Source organism: Manis pentadactyla, chromosome 3, assembly GCF_030020395.1.
Source record: "Manis pentadactyla isolate mManPen7 chromosome 3, mManPen7.hap1, whole genome shotgun sequence".
Lineage (NCBI taxonomy): Eukaryota > Metazoa > Chordata > Mammalia > Pholidota > Manidae > Manis > Manis pentadactyla.
The window spans coordinates 201,614,142-201,634,944 of record NC_080021.1 but is presented as its reverse complement, the minus strand read 5'-3'; the positions used below and the strand labels follow the sequence as shown (position 1 = coordinate 201,634,944).

At 39.8% G+C, this 20,803-nt stretch overlaps 2 protein-coding genes across 7 annotated transcripts in view; one reads left to right on the top strand and one right to left on the bottom strand.

The window, feature by feature from the left end:
* SLC31A1 (solute carrier family 31 member 1) overlaps positions 1 to 12,175 on the bottom strand; it is a 31,154-nt gene extending 18,979 nt beyond the window's left edge. For 2 of the 6 annotated variants that reach the window (XM_036915617.2, XM_036915624.2), the window contains exon 1: positions 12,036 to 12,175. The gene's annotated coding sequence lies outside the window, so the exon portion shown is untranslated. Of the gene's footprint in view, positions 1 to 9,421; positions 9,525 to 9,864; positions 10,259 to 12,035 lie in introns of those variants that run through there. The other 4 variants (XM_036915618.2, XM_036915620.2, XM_036915621.2 and 1 more) reach the window with 4 other exon arrangements.
* A 160-nt stretch (positions 12,176 to 12,335) lies between these two features.
* FKBP15 (FKBP prolyl isomerase family member 15) overlaps positions 12,336 to 20,803 on the top strand; it is a 63,682-nt gene continuing 55,214 nt past the window's right edge. The window contains 1 exon segment of the mRNA XM_036915625.2: positions 12,336 to 12,525. Within this exon segment, the coding sequence (XP_036771520.2) occupies positions 12,473 to 12,525 (53 nt within the window). The 5' untranslated portion in view covers positions 12,336 to 12,472.

Here is a 20,803-nt window from a genome sequence, read left to right as displayed (position 1 = left end):
ATCGTAATGCCCCCTTTCTTTTCTTTCCGCCCTTATCCCTCCCTTCCCACCCATCCTCCCCAGTCCCTTTCCCTTTGGTAACTATAGTCCATTCTTGGGTTCTGTGCTTCTGCTGCTGTTTTGTTCCTTCAGTTTTCTTTTGTTCTTATACTCCACATATGAGTGAAATCATTTCGTACTTGTCTTTCTCCGCCTGGCTTATTTCACTGAGCATAATACCCTCTAGCTCCATCCATGTTGTTGCGAATGGTAGGATTTTTTTTTCTTATGGCTGAGTAATATTCCATTGTGTATATGTACCACATCTTCTTTATCCATTCATCTACTGATGGACATTTAGGTTGCTTCCATATCTTGGCTATTGTAAATAGTGCAGCGATAAACATAGGGGTGCATCTGTCTTTTTCAAACTGGAGTGCTGCATTATATAGGGGAATTCTTATACTCTAAAATTCAAGAACTCCAATTCTGAATTATAGAGATGTATAATACAGATACATAGTACACAGAATCTAAGGATTGAATATTTCACAAGAAGTTTAAAAAAAAAAGAAAGAAAAAGAAAAGAAGAAAAGTCAAGACTCAACCAGGCACTAAAATAAAGCATTTGTTTATTTTGATACTCCAAAAAGGCACAGTCTAGCGTCGTCTCACTTAAAAGGTACACATACCAACACCTAATAATCAAAGAACCTTCTGGGCTATCACTGAATTTAATACCAAATGGCTCATCTTTGGGATTTGAAAGAGGTTTTTTTCACACACTATGTGAATGAAACCCCTTGAGTTAGAGATGAAGGGGAAATCACATATCTTTTGTAGTTTTATTTTTTTAGATTAGTTGCAAAATACAGGAATTGAACTACTAGAAATATAGGAAATGCAGTTTTACAGACTTAAAAAAAATACCCTTTGTGTGAAGAATCACTGGATGTAGTTGCTAACATGACTAATTAAGTCAAGACCTGCTCTCAGCTGAGCATTCACAGATCTATCCCTAACCATGAAACTCCTGCATTTTTGAGATTTGGGGTTCAGTTTGAGATCCTGAATAGCCCACCAAAAACAAACAAACAAACATGAGAAAGCTGTAGGCAAAAAAGACATTTTCCCTTTCTTTCTTATGACAGCTCTCTAAGTACATACTCACACTCCAACTGGTAAAACTGTACCTATTGGTTGTGGGCCCTTGGGCAAATCATTTACTATCTCTTGCCTCAGCTCCAAAATTGGGATAATAAAGATCGCCTACCTCATCAGATTGGTTTAAAGACGGTTACGAGTTCACTGAGTCAATAGCCTGGTGGTTAAAGGGGGGCAAGTTTCTCCTCAAAGATTGGGATGACAGCAGCACCTACCCCAGGGCAATGTGCATTTAAACACTTACTCAGCACACTGCCTAAACATAGTAGCTCTCAATAAATGTTCACTATTGTTACTTCTTAATCTACTGTTCTTTCTAAACTGTTCTTACTCAAAAGCTGAAAGCTAATTTGTAAGGTGAATATTAGAAACTCAGGATCAAATAGGACTGTCTCCCAAAGACACATAGGTGCAGTTCACCACATCCTTTGATCTGTCTTTCACCCACTACTTCATAGCTAACCTTTCTAACCTTTGCTGTTCTCATTTTGGGAGTTTGCAGGGTGTGCTAGCTAGTGAATCCTTCCCCTTCCCTTCCCAGGGAGGGATGTAACTTCATCTATGCTGCATCAGGTGGTCAGTAATTTGCTTCAGTTTGATTCTAACCTGCATTTGTATTCTTTGAAATTTCTCAAAGTTTCAGGCTTCTCTCTCTCTCTGCTTTCAAATTATAAAACATGCTTTTAATAGGCACTTCCAAGCAATTCTCTGACACCAGTTGGGTGTCCTACAATTCAACTCCACTCTGTATAATCTACCCAGAGATAGCATCAAATTCCACAGGTTAAGGGGCTCAGTTCCACAAGGCTGCACTCCACTTCAGATGCCAATCACAAGCCCAGATTGTTACCGATACTTCTGACTGCCTGGCTATATAAACCAGAGATTCCCACAACCCCTTCTCCTTAGGTTTGATTAATTTGCTAGAGCAGCTCATAGAACTAAAGAAACCTGTTTTTTCACTAGATTACTGATATATTACGAAGGATATTAAAGGATAAGAATCAACCATTAGCCATAAGAAGAAAACAAATCCTACCATTTGCAACAACATGGATAGAGCTAGAGGGTATTATATTCTGTGAAATACGCCAGGCGGAGAAAGACAAGTACCACATGATTTCACTCATATATAGAGTATAAGAACAAAGCAAAAACTGAAGGAACAAAACAGCAGCAGAATCACAGAACCCAAGAATAAACTAACAGTTACCAAAGGGAAAGGGACTGGGGAGGATGGGTGGGAAGGGAGGGATGAGGAGGGGGGGAAGAAAGGAGGCATTATGATTAGCATGTATAATGTGGGGGGAGGCATGGGGAGGGCTGTGCAACACAGAGGAGACAAGTAGTGACTCTACAGAATCTTACTATGCTGATGGACAGTGACTATAATGGGGTTTGTGGGGAGGACTTGGTGAAGGGGGCAGCTTAGTAAACATAATGTTCCTCATGTAATTGTAGATTAATGATACACACACAAAAAAGATTCAACCATTAGATGAAGAGATACTAGGGGGAGGTCCTGAATAAACGACCTCTGTCCTCATTGAGTCTGAGGCCTGGCACAGAGGTGTCCTTAAGTGTTCTGGTTCCCTAACCTGGAAACTCTCTGAACCCTGCTCTTTTGGGTTTTTAAGGAGTTTATTGGATTTCACATAGGTATGATTGGTTAATCCATTGGTCATTAGTGACTGAACTCAATCTCCGGTCCCACTCCCCTTCCAAAAGGTTGGCTAAAAGTTCCAATGCTCTTACCACAAGGGTTGGCTTTCCTGGCAACCAGCCCCCATCCTTAGGAAATCCCAAGGGTTTTAGGAGCTCTTGTGCCAAAAACAGGATAGAAACCAAATATATATTTCTTATTATAAATTACAGTATCACAACTTAACATTTAAAAAAATATTCCTACAGGATTTTGAGAAGGAAAAGGAATGTGCTCAAAATGCCATCTTGAAATGGAAACAATATATTTTTGTCCATCTTAACTTTTCTACATTCTAGTTTAAGAGTAGGTCAGGCATGGTAATTCTATCCCTTAATTCTAAGCTGCATCATAGCACCATACACCTTGTGGTATTTCTGAAACCATAATAAAGGAAACTCTTTTCATGGCTAGTTTCTAGAAAGCCCAAGGGCCATTTTTTAAAAAGTTGTCCAAATAACAGGCAGAAAGAAGCCTAGCGAGGTATCTAGTTTGAGCTAGACAGCAGTGCTTTTCCCTGGGAATGTGGCAGTAAGAAAGCTTACATTTGAAAACAGAGGACTTACATGGGTAAACTGCATATTAGGCCCTATAATCCTCTCATCTATAACTACAGGAGTTACAGTCCACAAATGAGCCTGTTTATCTCCTGTCTCACAGTGTATCAGAGCTATTTCACAGAGAAGTCTATGAGTGCTTAAAGCATGGTCCACAGACAAGTCTCTTTGTTTTGAAATTTAAAAAGTCAACAGTAATCAAATTGTCCTTTCTAAATGCACAACTTCATTCATTTATAAGCCAAGTTTGTATGCATCTAATATTCACTTTGGTCTTTATAATTTCATACACATGAGATTTGTGGGAATAAAAAGATACATGTTTATTTTGAATTGCATATTCCTAGGCTATGCCTACTGAGTATGTCTAACTCCATAGCTACTATTGTAACTATGAGTGTAGCTAAATAAATAATGTTCCAAATTCTTAACTGCAGCACAAGGAATGGCAATGGGAACCAGATGGGTATGTACGTGTACATTTACTTAAACATACACAGACACATACTCCTCTTTAAGATAATTTACTTGGTCTTTCGTCCCTTCCTGAATCATATTAAGTGTGTAAAGGGTTGGAAGGTATGTCACACTGTTCAGGGAAAAGGTGGGATATGTCACCTTAGAGCATAGCAAAGTAGAGGCTAGGTCATCTGACATCCACCCAAACTCATTTCAACAAGTATTTATTAAGCACCCTCCGTACCAGAGGCTATATGAAATTTAGAGATGAAAAGGATGGAAACTAAAACCTGCTATTTACAGAGTATATTTCACAAATAGCTTAAGGAACCTAGAGAGAATGACAGGTTAAGAAAGGGAAGGAAGGAAGGTTATTAGGTCTGGTCAAGAAAGTATGAGGGTTGATAGGATTCTTATCTGCTTTTATGGTCCTTAGCTCCTCAAAAAGACAAGTAATTGTCATGGTATCACCCATTTCACAAAGTTATCACTCATAATTATAAAAAAACCTGAGAAGCCAGTACAAAACACATATAAACAGAAAGATATTAGTTAGGTGCTCTTTTTTTGTCTTTCCACTTTCATTCCCTACATGGACTTTAATAAACAGATCATCTTCTCAGTCCTCTAAGTGTAACATAAGTATGAGTACAAGTCTTTGGGAGACAGTCCTTTTTTGTCCTGAGTTTCTAATATTCACCTTACAAATTAACTTTCAGCTTTTGAGTAATATCACACTGAACAGCTAGAAAAATCTATAGGATCATGATGTAGATGACTTCTGTCAAGTTTGCAATTCAACACCACTTTAGTGAGATTGCTCACGTTTGGCCCTTCCTTAAGATGGAATCTCTGAATAATAAGAAATAAAAATTTAGATGTTTTCAAGAAAATGATACCTTTTCACCTCTTTCACTATTCATTTATAATTAAAATCTCACTGCATATCAGAACTAGAAGAGTTTTTAATTATCAGTCTGATGCACATACCCTCTAAGCCAGCAATTCCACTTCTAAGTATCCATCCTACAGATACACTGACACATGTCAAATGTTATAGGAGCAAAGTTATTTGTCATAGGACTGTGTCCAATAGCAAAATATCTGCCTAGGGCACTGATTAAATAAATTACCATATTTCCATAAAATGGAATACTTTGCAGCCATAAACAAAAATGAGGAAGCTGTTTATGTACTTGATGATCTTCATCTTGATGAGATGAAAAAAGAGGTGCATTGTGTGCTATCACTTGTAAAAAATTTTAAAAGGGAAAAAAGTATATACATATTGTTTGCAAACTATACTACCTATACTACCTCTGGGGGAGGGAGCACAAGAAAGTGGTAACATTGTGATCCCAGGAGGAAACTGTCAGATACGTAAAGCACATTTTTCACTAAATATTCTCGTGTACCCTTTGTATTGTGAACTATGTGAATATATTTCCTATTTCAAAAAAATTAAATTATCAAGCCTAACTCCTTCATTTTACAGAGGGGGAGCTGAACCGATAACCTCTGCTTCTCATATAAAGCTTCTGTAACACCATGCTAACCACTTTCCCCAGCCCTCCCAGTTGAGATGGTTTGCTGGGAAGCAACTAAGCAGGAGGGATTTCAGAGCTTTACATATTCTGGCAAATAACACAGAAGCTCCTGTTTCTCTTGCCCACTCTCATCTTTCTGTACAAAGAAGATTAAGTGTACAACTACATTCTTCATAAAGGCCTTTTTTAGAAAAGCTTTTATTTTGCTTGGTCCGAATAGGACAACTCAAATTTGATATGTTAAACAAACAAACTGAAAAGGTCTTTTGGTTATGCAATGATAGAAGGACCTAAGTCCAATGGGGAGTGGATCTCCTGGCTACTATACTCTATTTCTCAGATACCTTTTGTTGTTAGTTAAGCCACATCCCGGAATAAAGCAATCACAAGATGCACCCTTTCATACTCCTCTTACTGGAAACTTTTGTAGTCTTGACACAATTCCAACGTGCTAACCACAAGGGTTATAGTATGATTTATGTAAATATTTAAGACGGTTTTATAGTGTGAAAGGAGTGGAGAAAACACTGGATAGATATCAGAGGCTCTGAGGCGCAGACACACATTGCAGTGTCTTAGCCATGTGACATTGAGCAAATCACCTAAACCCAAGTACGAGTGTCCTTATTGCAAAATGGATATAAAAATACATACATACCCTGCCAATCTCACCAGGTTAAGAGGATCAAATAAAATACATCAAAATACTTTTCTAATTCTAAGTTATAGTAAATATGAAATATTAATAATAGCCTCCTTACTCTAATTAGATAACAAAATTAATCTCTGAAAGGAGATGTCCAAGTCACATATAGAGCTCACTTTCGTGTCATTTACAGTATTCAGCCTCTTATACTTTGATTTAAAGGACACTAGCTAGTCAGACACATATACATTACCAGAGCATTGCCTTCTTGTTATAATCAAAGGCAGATACAAGGTCTCTCTTACTTAAACTTTCTTATAGTTATACTATATAGGATTTTAACAGTCTAGATCACAACACTGTTAGTTTGCCTGTGGAAAATACTGGCAATTAATTTGGTGTGAGACAGAAACCAGAACACCTTTTAACTGCTCCTTTTTTAATTCCTCCCTCCCTTTAGTTAATAAAGTATGATTTAATGAAAATGCACTGAGAGAATATAAATGAAAATGAGACAAGTTGTTCAATACCTCAGACTGAGGCTGCATGGTATGGTGAAAAAGTACTCAGCGCTAGATCAGAAGACCTAGGTTCTATAGATCTGGCTCTTAGATCTTATTATCTGTATGATCCCCCAAAATTCACTCTCTTCATTTACTCATTTTACTCATTCATTCATTCAGGTTATTGTGTACCTATTGCGTGAAGGTATAATGAACCTCTAGCCTCAAGTCCAGTCTGATGGAGGGATACATATGAAAAATTAAAATATAGCATGAGATGTACTAAGATATAGATTATGCACAGGGTTGTGTGGGAGCAGATAAAAATCCACCAGAAAATGTAGGGGAGAGGAAAGGGGGCCTGTGGGTACATAATAAGTAGCATCCCTCTCTTTCATTGCATAAATTGAACAGCTATTTCTAAGTGCTCTAAACTGTTTCAAAATTATTATAAACATTCAACACAGTTCTATTAAAAACTCTACTACCTATTTAGGGAAACACTCAACCTGGCTAAAAAAAGTCAGCTGCCATTTCACTGGTTGCTAGTTTTGGTCTCTTTAAGAGTTCCCTCCAAAGCATTTCTTGTTTACTTTTGCAGTGCAGCTTTCCACTTCATTATGCTCTACTGCATAATGTTCTCAACCTACAAAAGCAGGTTGTATACAAAAACCTACGGCCTTTGTGTAAAGGAAAAGAGGTAGGGTGGACCCTTCTCAAGCCTTTCCTTCTCTGCAGGGCTCTGTATTCCTAAGGATGGGCCCCTCCTCTGATTGGGGATGTTACCTAAGTCATGAAATTATATTACTCAAAGCAAGAGAACTTCAAAAGCACTTCCTTCCCAGGCCCTACTGTATGATTTTTTTTTGGCATAAACTTCTCATTTTAATGTGTTAAATATCAGACTACTGATGACTTCTCATACAAACTATAGAAAACTTTTGATTTTTTTTTAAATGGCTTTATAATGCTAAAAGTTGCATGTAGGAGTGCAGGATCAGCAACCAGCCCTCTCTCCTACCTCCCTTTTCCCCAGTCATGCCTTCACCAACTTTAATTGGCTGGGTGCTGCCTGGGCACTGATTTTATCTGACATCTACTTGTTGAGATCATCTTTCACTGTAAACTCTTGCTTTTCCAGTAATAATTATGTCACCTTTTTCTCTTTTGTAGCACTCCTGGTGAGAAAGGTGCAAAAAGGAGTCAACACCAGAGTCAAATTGGAACAAGGAGAGGAAGAGACTTAAGTAGCAGAGACTCTTAAGAGAATGATATAAATTGTCACCTGCAGAATAGTCACTTAATTTTTTACTCAACATTCAATCTAGAAACTTAATTTTTCTCAATTCAAAATTGAGATTATAATCAAAAGAAAAACTAGATTAAGGCTTTGAACAGGTGCCACAGGTAGTATTTACCATGCCTTATCTTTTTCAATCTTCACAACTCCACATTCTAAGGACTATTAGAAAAATGAAGTGGCCACTCATATGGGATAGGACTAGGGAGACTTTTACTTCTTACTTCATACACACCTAAACCATTTGAATTTTTTAATATCAATCATGTCATTTAGAATAAAAAATTCCATTTCTGCCTGGGCTAAGCACAAACTCATCACCTTGGCCTTCAAGGTATTTGACAAATATGGCTTTGGTCTCCTCTTCAATTTTAATCGACTACTTTCCTATGTGTACTGTTTTAGCAAACTATCCCACAGAACTCTCTTAACCAACCTGACTGATTAACACACTAGCCAGGCTATTCTCCAATATCATGGGAGCAACACTTCTATTCTCCCTCAGGGAAGTTAAGTGTTTACCAAGGGTGTCACTTGTTTGTTCACAAACCAACTTATGCCAGTTGGGCTTATGATTATAAACATGTAACTTAACACAATACTATGTAAAGCAGTGAAGTATAAATGAGAAGAGAAAAACAACAGCAGCAGCTAATATTGAGCATTAACTGCTAGGCTCTACGTGCTTTACATGAATTAACTCCTATAATCTTCATAAGAACGGGAGGAGGAACTAGATGCTATCATTGTCCCTTTTTTACAAAGAAGGAAACAGGGCAACTTGCCCAAGGCCTATACCACTAATAAAAGGCAAAACAATTTGGCTCCAGAGCTTAAAAATGTCACTACTGTACTACACGAACTCCCTAATAGTCATTTATGTGAAAACCAAGTTGGAAGCTTTTGAAAGACTAGGTAAAGGTAAGTCTCACAGATACCCACACCTACTCAACTCAACCTTCTATCTGAAAGTAGCCATAGATAATATGTAAACAAATGAGAGTGGTTGGGTTCTAATAACACTTTATTTACAGAAACAGGCAGCAGCCTAGGGCAAGATTTAGCTCTTGTGCTGTAGTTTGCAGGTCCCTGAAACCCACACTCCAAGAAAAGGTTTATGTTGAAAGAATGGCAAAAAGATGTTTATGTTTTAAGTTAAAGTGTTTAAGGTCTGTGTGTAACTGGTATCTGTATGATCCCCTGCTTTAACTTACCTTTTCAGTTGACCAACTATTGGCCCTAATAGCATCAGAAAAGAGGGCAACTCTTCTAAGAAACTTATGCATTCTTTCCTGCCTTTGTGCTTTTGCCAAGGCCATCCCTGCAACCTGGAAAGCCTTACTTTCTCGCTTCCACTTGGAATCCCACTCTTCTTCAAAGCCCATTGTCTAACCCCCACATCCTCCTCCAAACTATTTATGATCTCTTCTTCCTTTGAAATCCTGCATGAATTAATTTCACTTATGGGACTAACTTTGCTACGTCCTCTATTATGGTTATTTATATACTTCAATTATCCTCATTATTCAACTACAAGCACTGTGAGGACAGGATAATGACTTACTCATTTTCCTGTAACAGGTAACATCCAGCATAGTACCTTATACATCACAGGTTTTCTGTTATTTCTTGAATTGTGTTTTCTGACATTCTTCTGTTTTCAGTGACTGAATAGAAAGAATACTACATTGACCCTCCCAAGCCTATATTCAATTCATATCCCTATCACTACACCTATGATCCAACTTGGTTATAACTTTCAACTATTCATTTTAAAATTCATTCATTAGTACAGATTAGTATGGGCATACCTGTATATAAAAATTGTCATTTTTAGAGCACAATTGCTTATAATTTTAAAGGAACTGTTAAAATTGCTGCTTCTTGGTTAATCTTTAAGGGATTGATACATTTTATAAATACATTGAAAAGCTGTGTACTTATGCAAAAATCAAACAAACAAAAATGCTTAATTCAAATTTGAGATTAAGATTGTGCCTTACTTACCTCTGTATCCCAGCAGTGCTTAGTGGATATCTGATTCTAATGCACTCCTTTTACAAGGTGTTTATGGAGCCTGGTAGGCTGGGATAGGAATTTAGGTTTCCTGAATTCTAGTTCAATATTCTAATTTGGAAAGACAGTGGCTTTTTAGGTCTATCCAATTCTGCAATTCAAGTCTGAAAGACTGAGGAAGACTCATTACCATCTTTCCCTTCCTCATACTTCCAATCAGATCAAAATCAGCAGCTGGATTCCCATGATGGTGATCTGAGCAGGAGTATATGTGGTGTCCCAATCACTGAAAAGCCTGATCTACATTTTAGGTTCCTGCCTATTTAAAAAGGCTACTAAACACCCTGAATAAAACAACCTGACTCAAGAATGCAAGATAGGAGCTCAAGTGATCCTTCAGCATTTAAAAAAAAATCACTATGCAGATGTTACAGTGCTGGAATGATCACCAGTACTGGGTCTGGGGTTAGAAAGAGCTAAGTTACTTGTGCAGTTCACCCTTTTTTTTTCTCCTGAGAGGTAGCCAAGGTCATGTTCTAAACAGACCAACTGCAGAGGGTCCAATTCCAGTGCTTAGATTCCAGTTGCATCATTGCTTTAACACGGTCAGCCTCCGAAGCTTTAACCATCTTAATCTGTACAATAAACACAGGAAGCAGACGACCGCTCTATCCCTCAGTTTAATAGAGGAATACTTTACTAAAAAATTTAGAGTTACATACAGTATTTCTAGCTATCCCATTCCTGCCTTTTCCCCTCCCCTAGAGCTTTAAAAAATAATAAAATAATCTTCAATCAGCGAAAGAAATTAAGCAACCCAGACAGTTCACAGCTAGGACAGCATTTTTATCTTTCTGGAAGCTACCTATAAAAGACAAGAACTACCTCTGGGCTCTCTCGGTCACACGGGAAAAAATTCCCAAGTGCGCAAACCAAGGAAAAGGGAAAAGGATGAATCCCATTGCTCAATCTAACAAAGAATTAATAAGAATCCACTATGAGTAAGAAGGCATAGTCCTCTGACACAGGAGACAGACAAGATGAATAAAACCGTCCCTGTCTTTGAGGAAACTTACAACTTAGAAGTACACAGACTAATAAAACACAGAACAAGGGAAGTGCCAAGAGGTACAAAGTTCTCCGGGAAAAGGCTATCAATCACTTCACTTCAATTTCATACTGATCAATTAAAACATTCAGGTAAGGGACACCTGTTGCACTAACGTGATTGAGAAGCCTGAGTGAAAGAACTCTAGTGAGATCTATAGGCATGGACACTATAGCAGGACATTATCGGCTTATCCATTACTTGGCTAAGCCCGGCCTGCCCAAAGATTGTTCCAAGAATTGTATCAGGTTAACCAAACAAAATACTTATATAAGATACAGACAGGTTGGAAATCAGCAACAGAGAAATCAGCAACAGTGGATGTGGACTTGGGTCTGTGTCAGGAAGATTACACAGAACTCATGCCAAGGTTGGAGTGGGGATTTTTCAGCTTCTACAGTTTCCTCCTTTTCATCACCCACCAACAGAATATCCCAGCTCTCCTTCACCTCATCTGCATAGGTGGACTCTAGAGAGAGGACTTCTCTCCAGACGTATGCCACAGTCTAGCCATAACCACTCTGCAAGAGTACACAGTGTTGAAAGGCTGATAAGGTTCTTGTTCATCCATCAGCTCACTAAGTCTTGAATGAATAGACCAGGGATCCAGCCCAGTCTGCTTTACTCCGTGTGACCTCGGACTAGTCATCCAAGTGATCATTCCCTTATTTCCCGATCTGTAAATTCTGGGATGATGAAGAGACTGGGATTGAATTCAGTGACCTCTGAGATCTAAAAGCTTCTTCATCAGCACTGGACAAATATCCCGTTGAATAAACAGCGAGGTCGGCCACAGGGACAAATGGTAAGAGGCATAAGGCCCGTTTTATAGACAGGGAAACTGAGGCACCAAACACCCTGCCCCCAGGTCATTCCAACTACGTCACCGCAGGGGCCAGGCCGGACGCTGGTCTCCAGACTGCAAGTTTCGGGCCCTTTTTCCTTTCGCCGAGCAAAATGAGTGGCGCTGAAGCGGGGGTGGCGGGGAGTCCTTGTCCCAGAGGGGAAAGAAACGTGCCCGTGCCAGGCTTGCGACGGGCGGAGGATGCCTTACCTTCCCAGATCGAGCCTCGCCACCAGCGTCTCCCTCTCACAACCTTAAACCGTCAACCCTCCAGCACTCTTCTTAAGCCCCCTCCACTTCTGCCCGGCTTGACGTGTCCACGACCGCCACGGAGGCCACCGACTCCCGCCCCCTATCCCGCCCCCTGCTTCGCTGGCCAATCCTTGAGCAGGATTTCGGAGCTCCCGCGGATTTCGTCGCCTCTGCGGCTGGAGAGGCCGTACGTCACGGGCGCGCGTGCCCGCGAGGTCCTCCTATTTGCCTTTGCCCCACCTTCTCCGGAGCTTGGTCTTCTCTCTGCGAGGCCACCATGCGAGAGTTTGTTCTGCCGGAAAGCAGCACGCCGCCGCGGCATTTCGCGACGTAGGCGGGGCAAGTTCCTGGAAGCACTCCGACTGCCTCCTTCCAGCCCGGCTGAAGTTGGCGCAATGTTTGGTGCAGGCGACGAAGACGACTCCGATTTCCTCTCGCCTAGCGGCGGGTGAGTGACTGAGGAGCTTGGGACAGAGGGTGTGGCTGAGAGAGTCATGCAAATGATTCCAGGGGTCTCTCTTATGAGACATCCTCCCAACTTCCGGGTCCAGACCCTTGCCACCTTCCGGTTCTCTACAGGTACCAAAATGCGGGCTGAGCTCGAAAGTGCGCGGTGTGCATCCACCTGGATTCTGACCTAGCATCTCCCCTGACACACAATATGACCCTGGGATTCGCCTTTTTCTTTCTGAGTCACTGTACCTCCTATGAAATGGGGTTGATTACTGATGGGAACACCTGCCTCAGTTTTTATAGGAGTCAGCCGGGGCTGATTCGAGGCTTTTCTCCATGGCCTAGGTGGTGACACTTCATAATTGTCCCTGGTGGTTTAACTGCAGCATCCTTCAAGGCCCAGTATGTCGCCTTTTTAGTGCTTTCTCTTCTCCTACAGACGCAGGCAGAAAATTGCTTTCTCTTCTTTGTTCCCACAGCTAGGAGTGTTTATCTCTACCCATGCACACCAAACCTCCTCGATTACGAGCCCCAACAGGACAGCGGCTGCTTATGTTGTTCATCCCTGTCTAGCGCTTAATGCACTACCTGGCACATGTGAGTGCTCAGGAAATGTCCACTGTATGAATAATAGCTGAAAAATTGCACTCTAAAGCTTAAAACCAATGTAAGAGACTGTGGTTGTTATTTCCTGCCCCGTATCAGTATATATACTTGCTTGGGTTATGTAATGACTTAAAAAGGTAGGGCTTTGTCTCTTCCAGTAATCAGTTTCCCTTTTCCCTTGTGTTATGGACAGCCTGACTCCCTTCAAACTTGTGAGCTGCTGAGTTCTGACCCATGCAGAGCCTTTCATTGAACGTCTGTTTAGCAAGTTTAAGAATGTATTGAAGAATACCAATATACCAACATATACCCCTCATTCTACTAAATTCTGAGAGGATACAAAGATGATTAAGTTGCTGTGTCTGCCCTCAAGTTGCTTCCAGTCAGTCCTGTGAGAAAGTTCAATACAGAAATGAATTCAGTACATGAATTACTACAAAATGATATTGGCTGTCTTGGATCTTAAATAGAATCTTTTGACTTACACTGTGACCAGCTCTGTATTACCTATCATTAAGTCCTCTTCACTCTCATCACCCTGTTCCACTCTTCCACCCACTTTAAACGGCCTTCATGCACTTAGTTCCGCTATGGGTTCTTTCAGTTGCTCAGTTATTTTAGAATTAAGCTGTGCTTTGGTTCCTTTTTTCCATGTTCCACCCAAAACGTTCACTAAAATTTCCGCACAGCCCAGCCTGCTGATGTTGACTGTGTAGTCAGCCTCTGACTTAGGCTTAACTTACCTATTTAAAAAAATGAGATGAACTAACAAATAGATTCAGGTGAAAATAAAGTGATGAACCCAATTTAAACATGGGCAAAAGATTTAAAGAGCTATTTCTCCAAAGATGTACAAATTTCCAATATGTATATGAGAAGATGTTCAACATCGTTAGTCATTAAGGAAATGCAAATCAAATCATGATAACCACTTTACACCCACTAGGATGGCTATTATCAGAAGACAGACTATAATGTGTTGGTAAGGATGTGGAGAAATTGGAACCAAATAAAGACAGTTCTCACTTTGTACAGTAGTGTGTTACTGCAAATATGACCATGCAAGCCAAAAAAAGCACTCTTCATAATCAATGGGAAAGATTACAGTTGTTCAGTGGCCTGTAAACATTTTGGTCAAAACAAGCTCTTAATGTTGGTACATTGAGAATTAAAGCGTTTTATTTCTTTTTAAAAAACTTACAAAGAAAAAAATGTCAAGAGTGCTTGCTTTCTTTGTATAACTTTTGATACAGAGTGAGAATTTTTTCTATGCCTTCCTAAATTGTCATACTTCTAAGTTTGGTTTAGGTTCCAAAATTCAATCCTTTGTGTTTTCAGTGTTGTGAAATGCTTCCAAGAGTTCCTTTGAAGTTTTTTGTCCATGTAATTTCTTCTGGGACATTCGTCATAGCTACTTATATTGATGTTTGCCTTCACTTAAGTTCCTCTGGCTGAATATCTGGAGTCTCTCAAACAGCAGTGGTGTCAACAATTCCACAGTTTACTGTTTATCTTATACAATGCCATTTGTATTTGACCTCAGTTTCCCTCCTAGCATTATCACTTTAGTTCTTTTGCTGCACTTGTATCTTTTTTGGCCAATTCCCTCTTTTGATTATCTATTTTTGTAAAATGTCACATGGGTTTATCACTGGGAAACGAGACAGCACAACTACAAGCCTTGCTCTCTGTCCTTGCTGACTGAATAACACGGGTGCAATGTCCAGTTACTGACAGACTTTGAAAAAGTGACATAATTGGTCACTGATCATGACACGCATCTGTTATGTAGTGATTTGTGGACTGAAGAGCTAGCTACAGAGTTTGCACTTTATAAACTACTCAGAGTTAATATGCCATCACAAGTGAAATCTGAATCATGTTGTTGAGGGACTAGTATTAATGTAATTAAAACATGGTAACTGAAAATGTTGGGTGTAAGAGTCATGCAAGCTTAGGACTTCTTGTAATAGAGCAGCAACTGTCATAAAGCAGAACTACAGGATATAAAAGGATCAACAGGCACATTAATAAAGGAGACTTTAACAAACATTTCCCAAAGCTAGGTAGATAAAGTAGACAAAAATTAAGAGAATATTTGAAAAAAAGCCATTTGAATTAAAATTTTTCATACAAATCTGTTTTGTATATGGCTGTAAAGTTTGGAAGTTTCTAAGATATACTTTAAATTCACAGTCTTCACTGTGAAAGTATTTGGGGGAGGTCTATACATGAGTGTTTGGGCTCCCAACTTTTCTGCAACAAGTAGTCCACTGCTGACTGAAAATTACAGGGCAGATAATTACAGTCAGGTGCTTTTTTCCAGATTCCTGACTTGAGATAAATTTTTGGTGGCTCAGCTATGCTGCTTTCCTGAGCAGGCTCATTAAGGACCTGAAACACTTTAGTTCTGAGGCATGTGACTGTGCTCCTACATACAGACAACAGCTAATTGAATGATAAAAGCTTAGTAAACAAATTTATACAGATAACTTTTTTTTTATTAAGGTATGATTGATATACACTCTTATGAAAGTTTCACATGAAAAAACAATGTGGTTACTACATTTACCCATATTATCAAGTCCCCACCCATACCCCAATGCAGTCACTGTCCATCAGTGTAGTAAGATGCCACAGATCCACTATGTGCCTTCTCTGTGACACACTGTTCTCCCCGTGATCCTCCACACCATGTGTACTAAACATAACACCCCTCAATCCCCTTCTCCCTCCCTCCCCTACCCCTTCCCTTTGGTAACCCCTAGTTCCTTCTTGGAGTCTGAGTCTGCTGCTATTTTGTTCCTTCAGTTTTGCTTCATTGTTATACTCCACAAATGAGGGAAATCATTTGGCATTTGTCTTTCTCCGCCTGGCTTATTTCACTGAGCATTATGTCCTCCACAGATAACTTATTTTTGTTCCCAGTAATAACGAGAAAAACCAAATTAATTTTAAGATTGAGAATATAGAAACTTTACCAGCATTCTCTGATTCAGCTAATTCTTTCTTTGGTTTTCTCTAAGGAAGTAGATCATAAGACAGCAGCTGCTTTTCAGTTCCTCTTTTATAACTAATCTACTGTAAATATACTTGCTTATTAATTTTCAAGTATCTTGACTTAAATATATGACTTACTTGATTCCATTTAGGATATTCAAGTCTAGTAGAAGTGGAGTATTAGTGCCTAAGTTGGCTGTTTAGATATTTGATAGTCTGTGTTCTAAGTTTCCAGGTCTCTAGGTCTCTCAGAGTTCATGGTTAACCTAGAAGTAGTAATCAAAAAGCTTGCCTTTTTTTTTTTTTTTGGTCTTGGCTCTTTCCTCACCAGTGTGACTTTGAAATGAAGAAATGTGTGAATGCCTGCTAAGTGTTTGGTAATTGGCTAATACAACTAGGAAGAAGGCATACTTCCTGTACCAAGAAACTTCCAGTTTAGTAGTAGAATAAAGTCAGTCCAGTAATAGTAATCACAAAGCATTTTAAGAGGCTAGTTCTGTATGTACCTATGCTTTAGATTATATAAAAGGTGTATGTAGGCAAATCTGATTAGTGTAATATAGTATGTAGGCAAATCACCGTTGTAGAGGTAGAAAAAAGATAAATCTGGAAATGATCATCAGAAAGCATATTTAAGTTCTATAAAAGATACAGAAAAGCCTGGATTCCAGTGTTGATTCTGTCCCTGTTAGGAGTGTGACTTTGGTCAAGTCACTTCCCATCCTGGGCAGTCCCTACCCCAGTGTATTCCATAATGGGGTTTGCCCTAGATGATCTTTGAGACCTTTCCCAGTCCTATAGTTTTGTATTTATGTGAATATCAGTTTATAGTTACAGATCAATTTGTGCATCAGCTGAGCATGCAGTCTTCCTCACAGGGGTATCTGAGTTGAATTGACATTTCAAGGTAATAGGATGTGTGCACATGTATACAAATCATTGTGTACTTACTCAGTGCCAGGCATTGTACTAAGTAATATGTATATACATTATTGTATTTACTTCTCCCCACTACTCTATGAGGTACTTTTTACTATTGTACCCATTTTACAATTGAGAAATTAAGGCTCAGAGAGGTTAGTTGCCTAAAGTCACACAGCTAAAAAATAAAAGAGCCTGGATTTGAAACTGGGCAAGCAGATTTCCACTAAACTGCCCATGTACCATCATTTTTATTATTATAGAAGTAGATGTTTGATAGCACAATTCATAAAAGAATTACTTTAACAACAAAAAGAATGTGTTTATTAAAATATAGTGGTACAGCATAAATGTATATGTTATTGTTTTTGATGAGAAAAGAAAAGGGATATAAAACTAAGGTTAGATAAGGACTTTGGCAACTAAATACACTGGCTAACAATTATTTTTTAAATGTAATTAATGCTATAATGACTTTTCCCATGAATTATAAACGTAGAGACTCAAGTCCAGAGTTAGCAAGCCCATTCTTGCTAACATAGTTTAGGGAGATGTATACATTTGAAACACTTGAAAAGTGGGAAAATATAATGATTTACGAGAAACTTATGTCCTTAAGTGTGTATAGAGGTCATTTAAAAATGTTAATAGAAATATAGAGGTCATTTAAAAGTGCTAATAGAGAGGCGGAGCCAAGATGGCGGCGTGAGTAGAGCAGCGGAAATCTCCTCCCAAAACCACATATATCTATGAAAATAGAACAAAGACAACTCTTCCTAGAATAAAGACCAGAGGACACAGGACAACATCCAGACCACATCCACACCTGCGAGAACCCAGTGCCTCGTAAAGGGGGTAAGATACAAGCCCCGGCCTGGCGGGACCCGAGCGCCCCTCCCCCCAGCTCCCGGTGGGAGAAGAGCAGGCAGAGCGGGAGGGAGACGGAACCCAGGACTGCCGAACACCCAGTCCCCGCCATCCAGACTAGAGCGCAGACACAGTGCATGCGCGGGGCCCTGGATTCTAGAGAAACAGGGCAGCAAGAACGGTGAGCGGGCACCGGAGGCCTGGCGCTGGAGGACATAAGAAAAGCGAGCGGCCATTTTTGTTGTTGTTGTTGTTGTTTTGTTTTGGCGAGTGCTTTTTGGAAGTCTTAAAGGGACAGGGAACCCAATACTAGGGAAACAGGGCAGCAAAACCGGCGAGCGGGTATCAGAGGCTGGCGCCGGAGAACAAAAGAAAAGTGAGCGGCCAATTTTTTTTTTTTTTTTTTTTTGTTGTTGTTTTGTTTTGGCGAGCACTTTTTGGAAGTCTTAAAGGGATAGGGACCCCAATACGAGGGAAACAGGGCAGCAAGACCGGTGAGCAGATGCCTGAGGCTGGTGCGGGAGAATAAAGAAAAACGAGCGGCCATTATTTATTTATTTATTTATTTATTTTTATTCTAAAAATTATTATTATTATTATTATTATTTTTTCTGGTTGTTGTTTTGTTTTGGCGGGTGCTTTTTGGAAGTCTTAAAGGGGCAGGGCGGGACACTTAATCCAGAGGTAGGGAATCTGGGGGTCTCTGGGCACCCTAATGCCCTGGGCTCCTGGGAGCATGGAGGCCCCTTACAGAGATTAATAGCCTCCCCGCTGCTCTCCCTCCAACGCGACTCCACCACTTTGGAGCAGAGGCCTGAACCAGGCTACACCCACAGCAACAGCGGAGATAAACTCCATAGCAGCCGGGCAGAAAGCAGAAGCCCTGTCTGTGCCAGCTACCCAGGACAAGCCACTAGAGGTCGCTGTTCTCCCAGGAGAGGAGGGCCACAAACCAACAAGAAGGGAAGTTCGTCCAGCCATCACTTGTCCCAGCTCTGCAAACTATTCCTCTCACCATGAAAAGACAAAATTACAGGCAAACCAAATAACAGAGACTCCAGAGAAGGAGACAGACCTAACCAGTCTTCCTGACAAAGAATTCAAAATAAAAATCATAAACATGCTGACAGAGATGCAGAGAAATATGCAAGAGATATGGGATGAAGTCCAGAGGGAGATCACAGATGCCAGAAAGGAGATTGCAGAAATGAAACAAACTCTGGAAGGGTTTATAAGCAGAATGGATAAGATGCAAGAGGCCGTTGATGGAATTGAAACCAGAGAACAGGAACGCATAGAAGCTGACATAGAGAGAGAGAAAAGGATCTCCAGGAATGAAACAATACTATGAGAACTGTGTGACAATCCAAAAGGAACAATATCCATATTATAGGGGTACCAGAAGAAGAAGAGAGAGGAAAAGGGATGGAAAGTATCTTGGAAGAAATAATTGCTGAAAACTTCCCAAAACTGGGGGAGGAAATAATCGAACAGACCACGGAAATACACAGAACCCCCAACAGAAAGGATCCAAGGAGGACAACAACAAGACACATAATAATTAAAATGGCAAAGATCAAGGACAAGGAAAGAGTTTTAAAGGCAGCTAGAGAGAAAAAGGTCATCTATAAAGGAAAACCCATCAGGCTAACATCAGACTTCTGGACAGAAACCCTACAGGCCAGAAGAGAATGGCATGATATATTTAATGCAATAAAACAGAAGGGCCTTGAACCAAGGATACTGTATCCAGCACGACTATCATTTAAATATGATGGTGGGATTAAACAATTCCCAGACAAGAAAAAGCTGAGGGAATTTGCTTCCCACAAACCACCTCTACAGGACATCTTACAGGGACTGCTCTAGATGGGAGCACTCCTAGAAAGAGCACAGCACAAAACACCCAACATATGAAGAATCGAGGAGGAGGAATAAGAAGGGAGAGAAGAAAAGAATCTCCAGACAGTGTATATAGCAGCTCAATAAGTGAGCTAAGTTAGGAAGTAAGATACTAAAGAGGCTAACCTTGAACCTTTGGTAACCACGAATTTAAAGCCTGCAATGGCAATAAGTACATATCTTTCAATAGTCACCCTAAATGTTAATGGACTGAATGCGCCAATCAAAAGACACAGAGTAATAGAATGGATAAAAAAGCAAGACCCATCTATATGCTGCTTACAAGAAACTCACCTCAAACCCAAATACATGTACAGACTAAAAGTCAAGGGATGGAAAAACATATTTCAGACAAACAACAGTGAGAAGAAAGCAGGGGTTGCAGTACTAATATCAGACAAAATAGACTTCAAAACAAAGAAAGTAACAAGAGATAAAGAAGGACACTATATAATGATAAAGGGCCCAGTCAAACAAGAGGATATAAGCATTCTAAATAAATATGCACCCAACACAGGAGGACCAGCATATGTGAAACAAATACTAACAGAACTAAAGGGGGAAATAGACTGCAATGCATTCATTCTAGGAGACTTCAACACACCACTCACCCCAAAGGATAGATCCACCGGGCAGAAAATAAGTAAGGACACAGAAGCACTGAACAACACAGTAGAGCAGATGGACCTAATAGATATCTATAGAACTCTACATCCCAAAGCAACAGGATATACATTCTTCTCAAGTGCACATGGAACATTCTCCAGAATAGACCACATACTAGGCCACAAAAAGAGCCTCAGAAAATTCCAAAAGATTGAAATCTTACCAACCAACTTTTCAGACCACAAAGGCATAAAACTAGAAATAAACTGTACAAAGAAAGCAAAAAGGCTCACAAACACATGGAGGCTTAACAACACACTCCTAAATAATCAATGGATCAATGACCAAATCAAAATGGAGATCCAGCAATA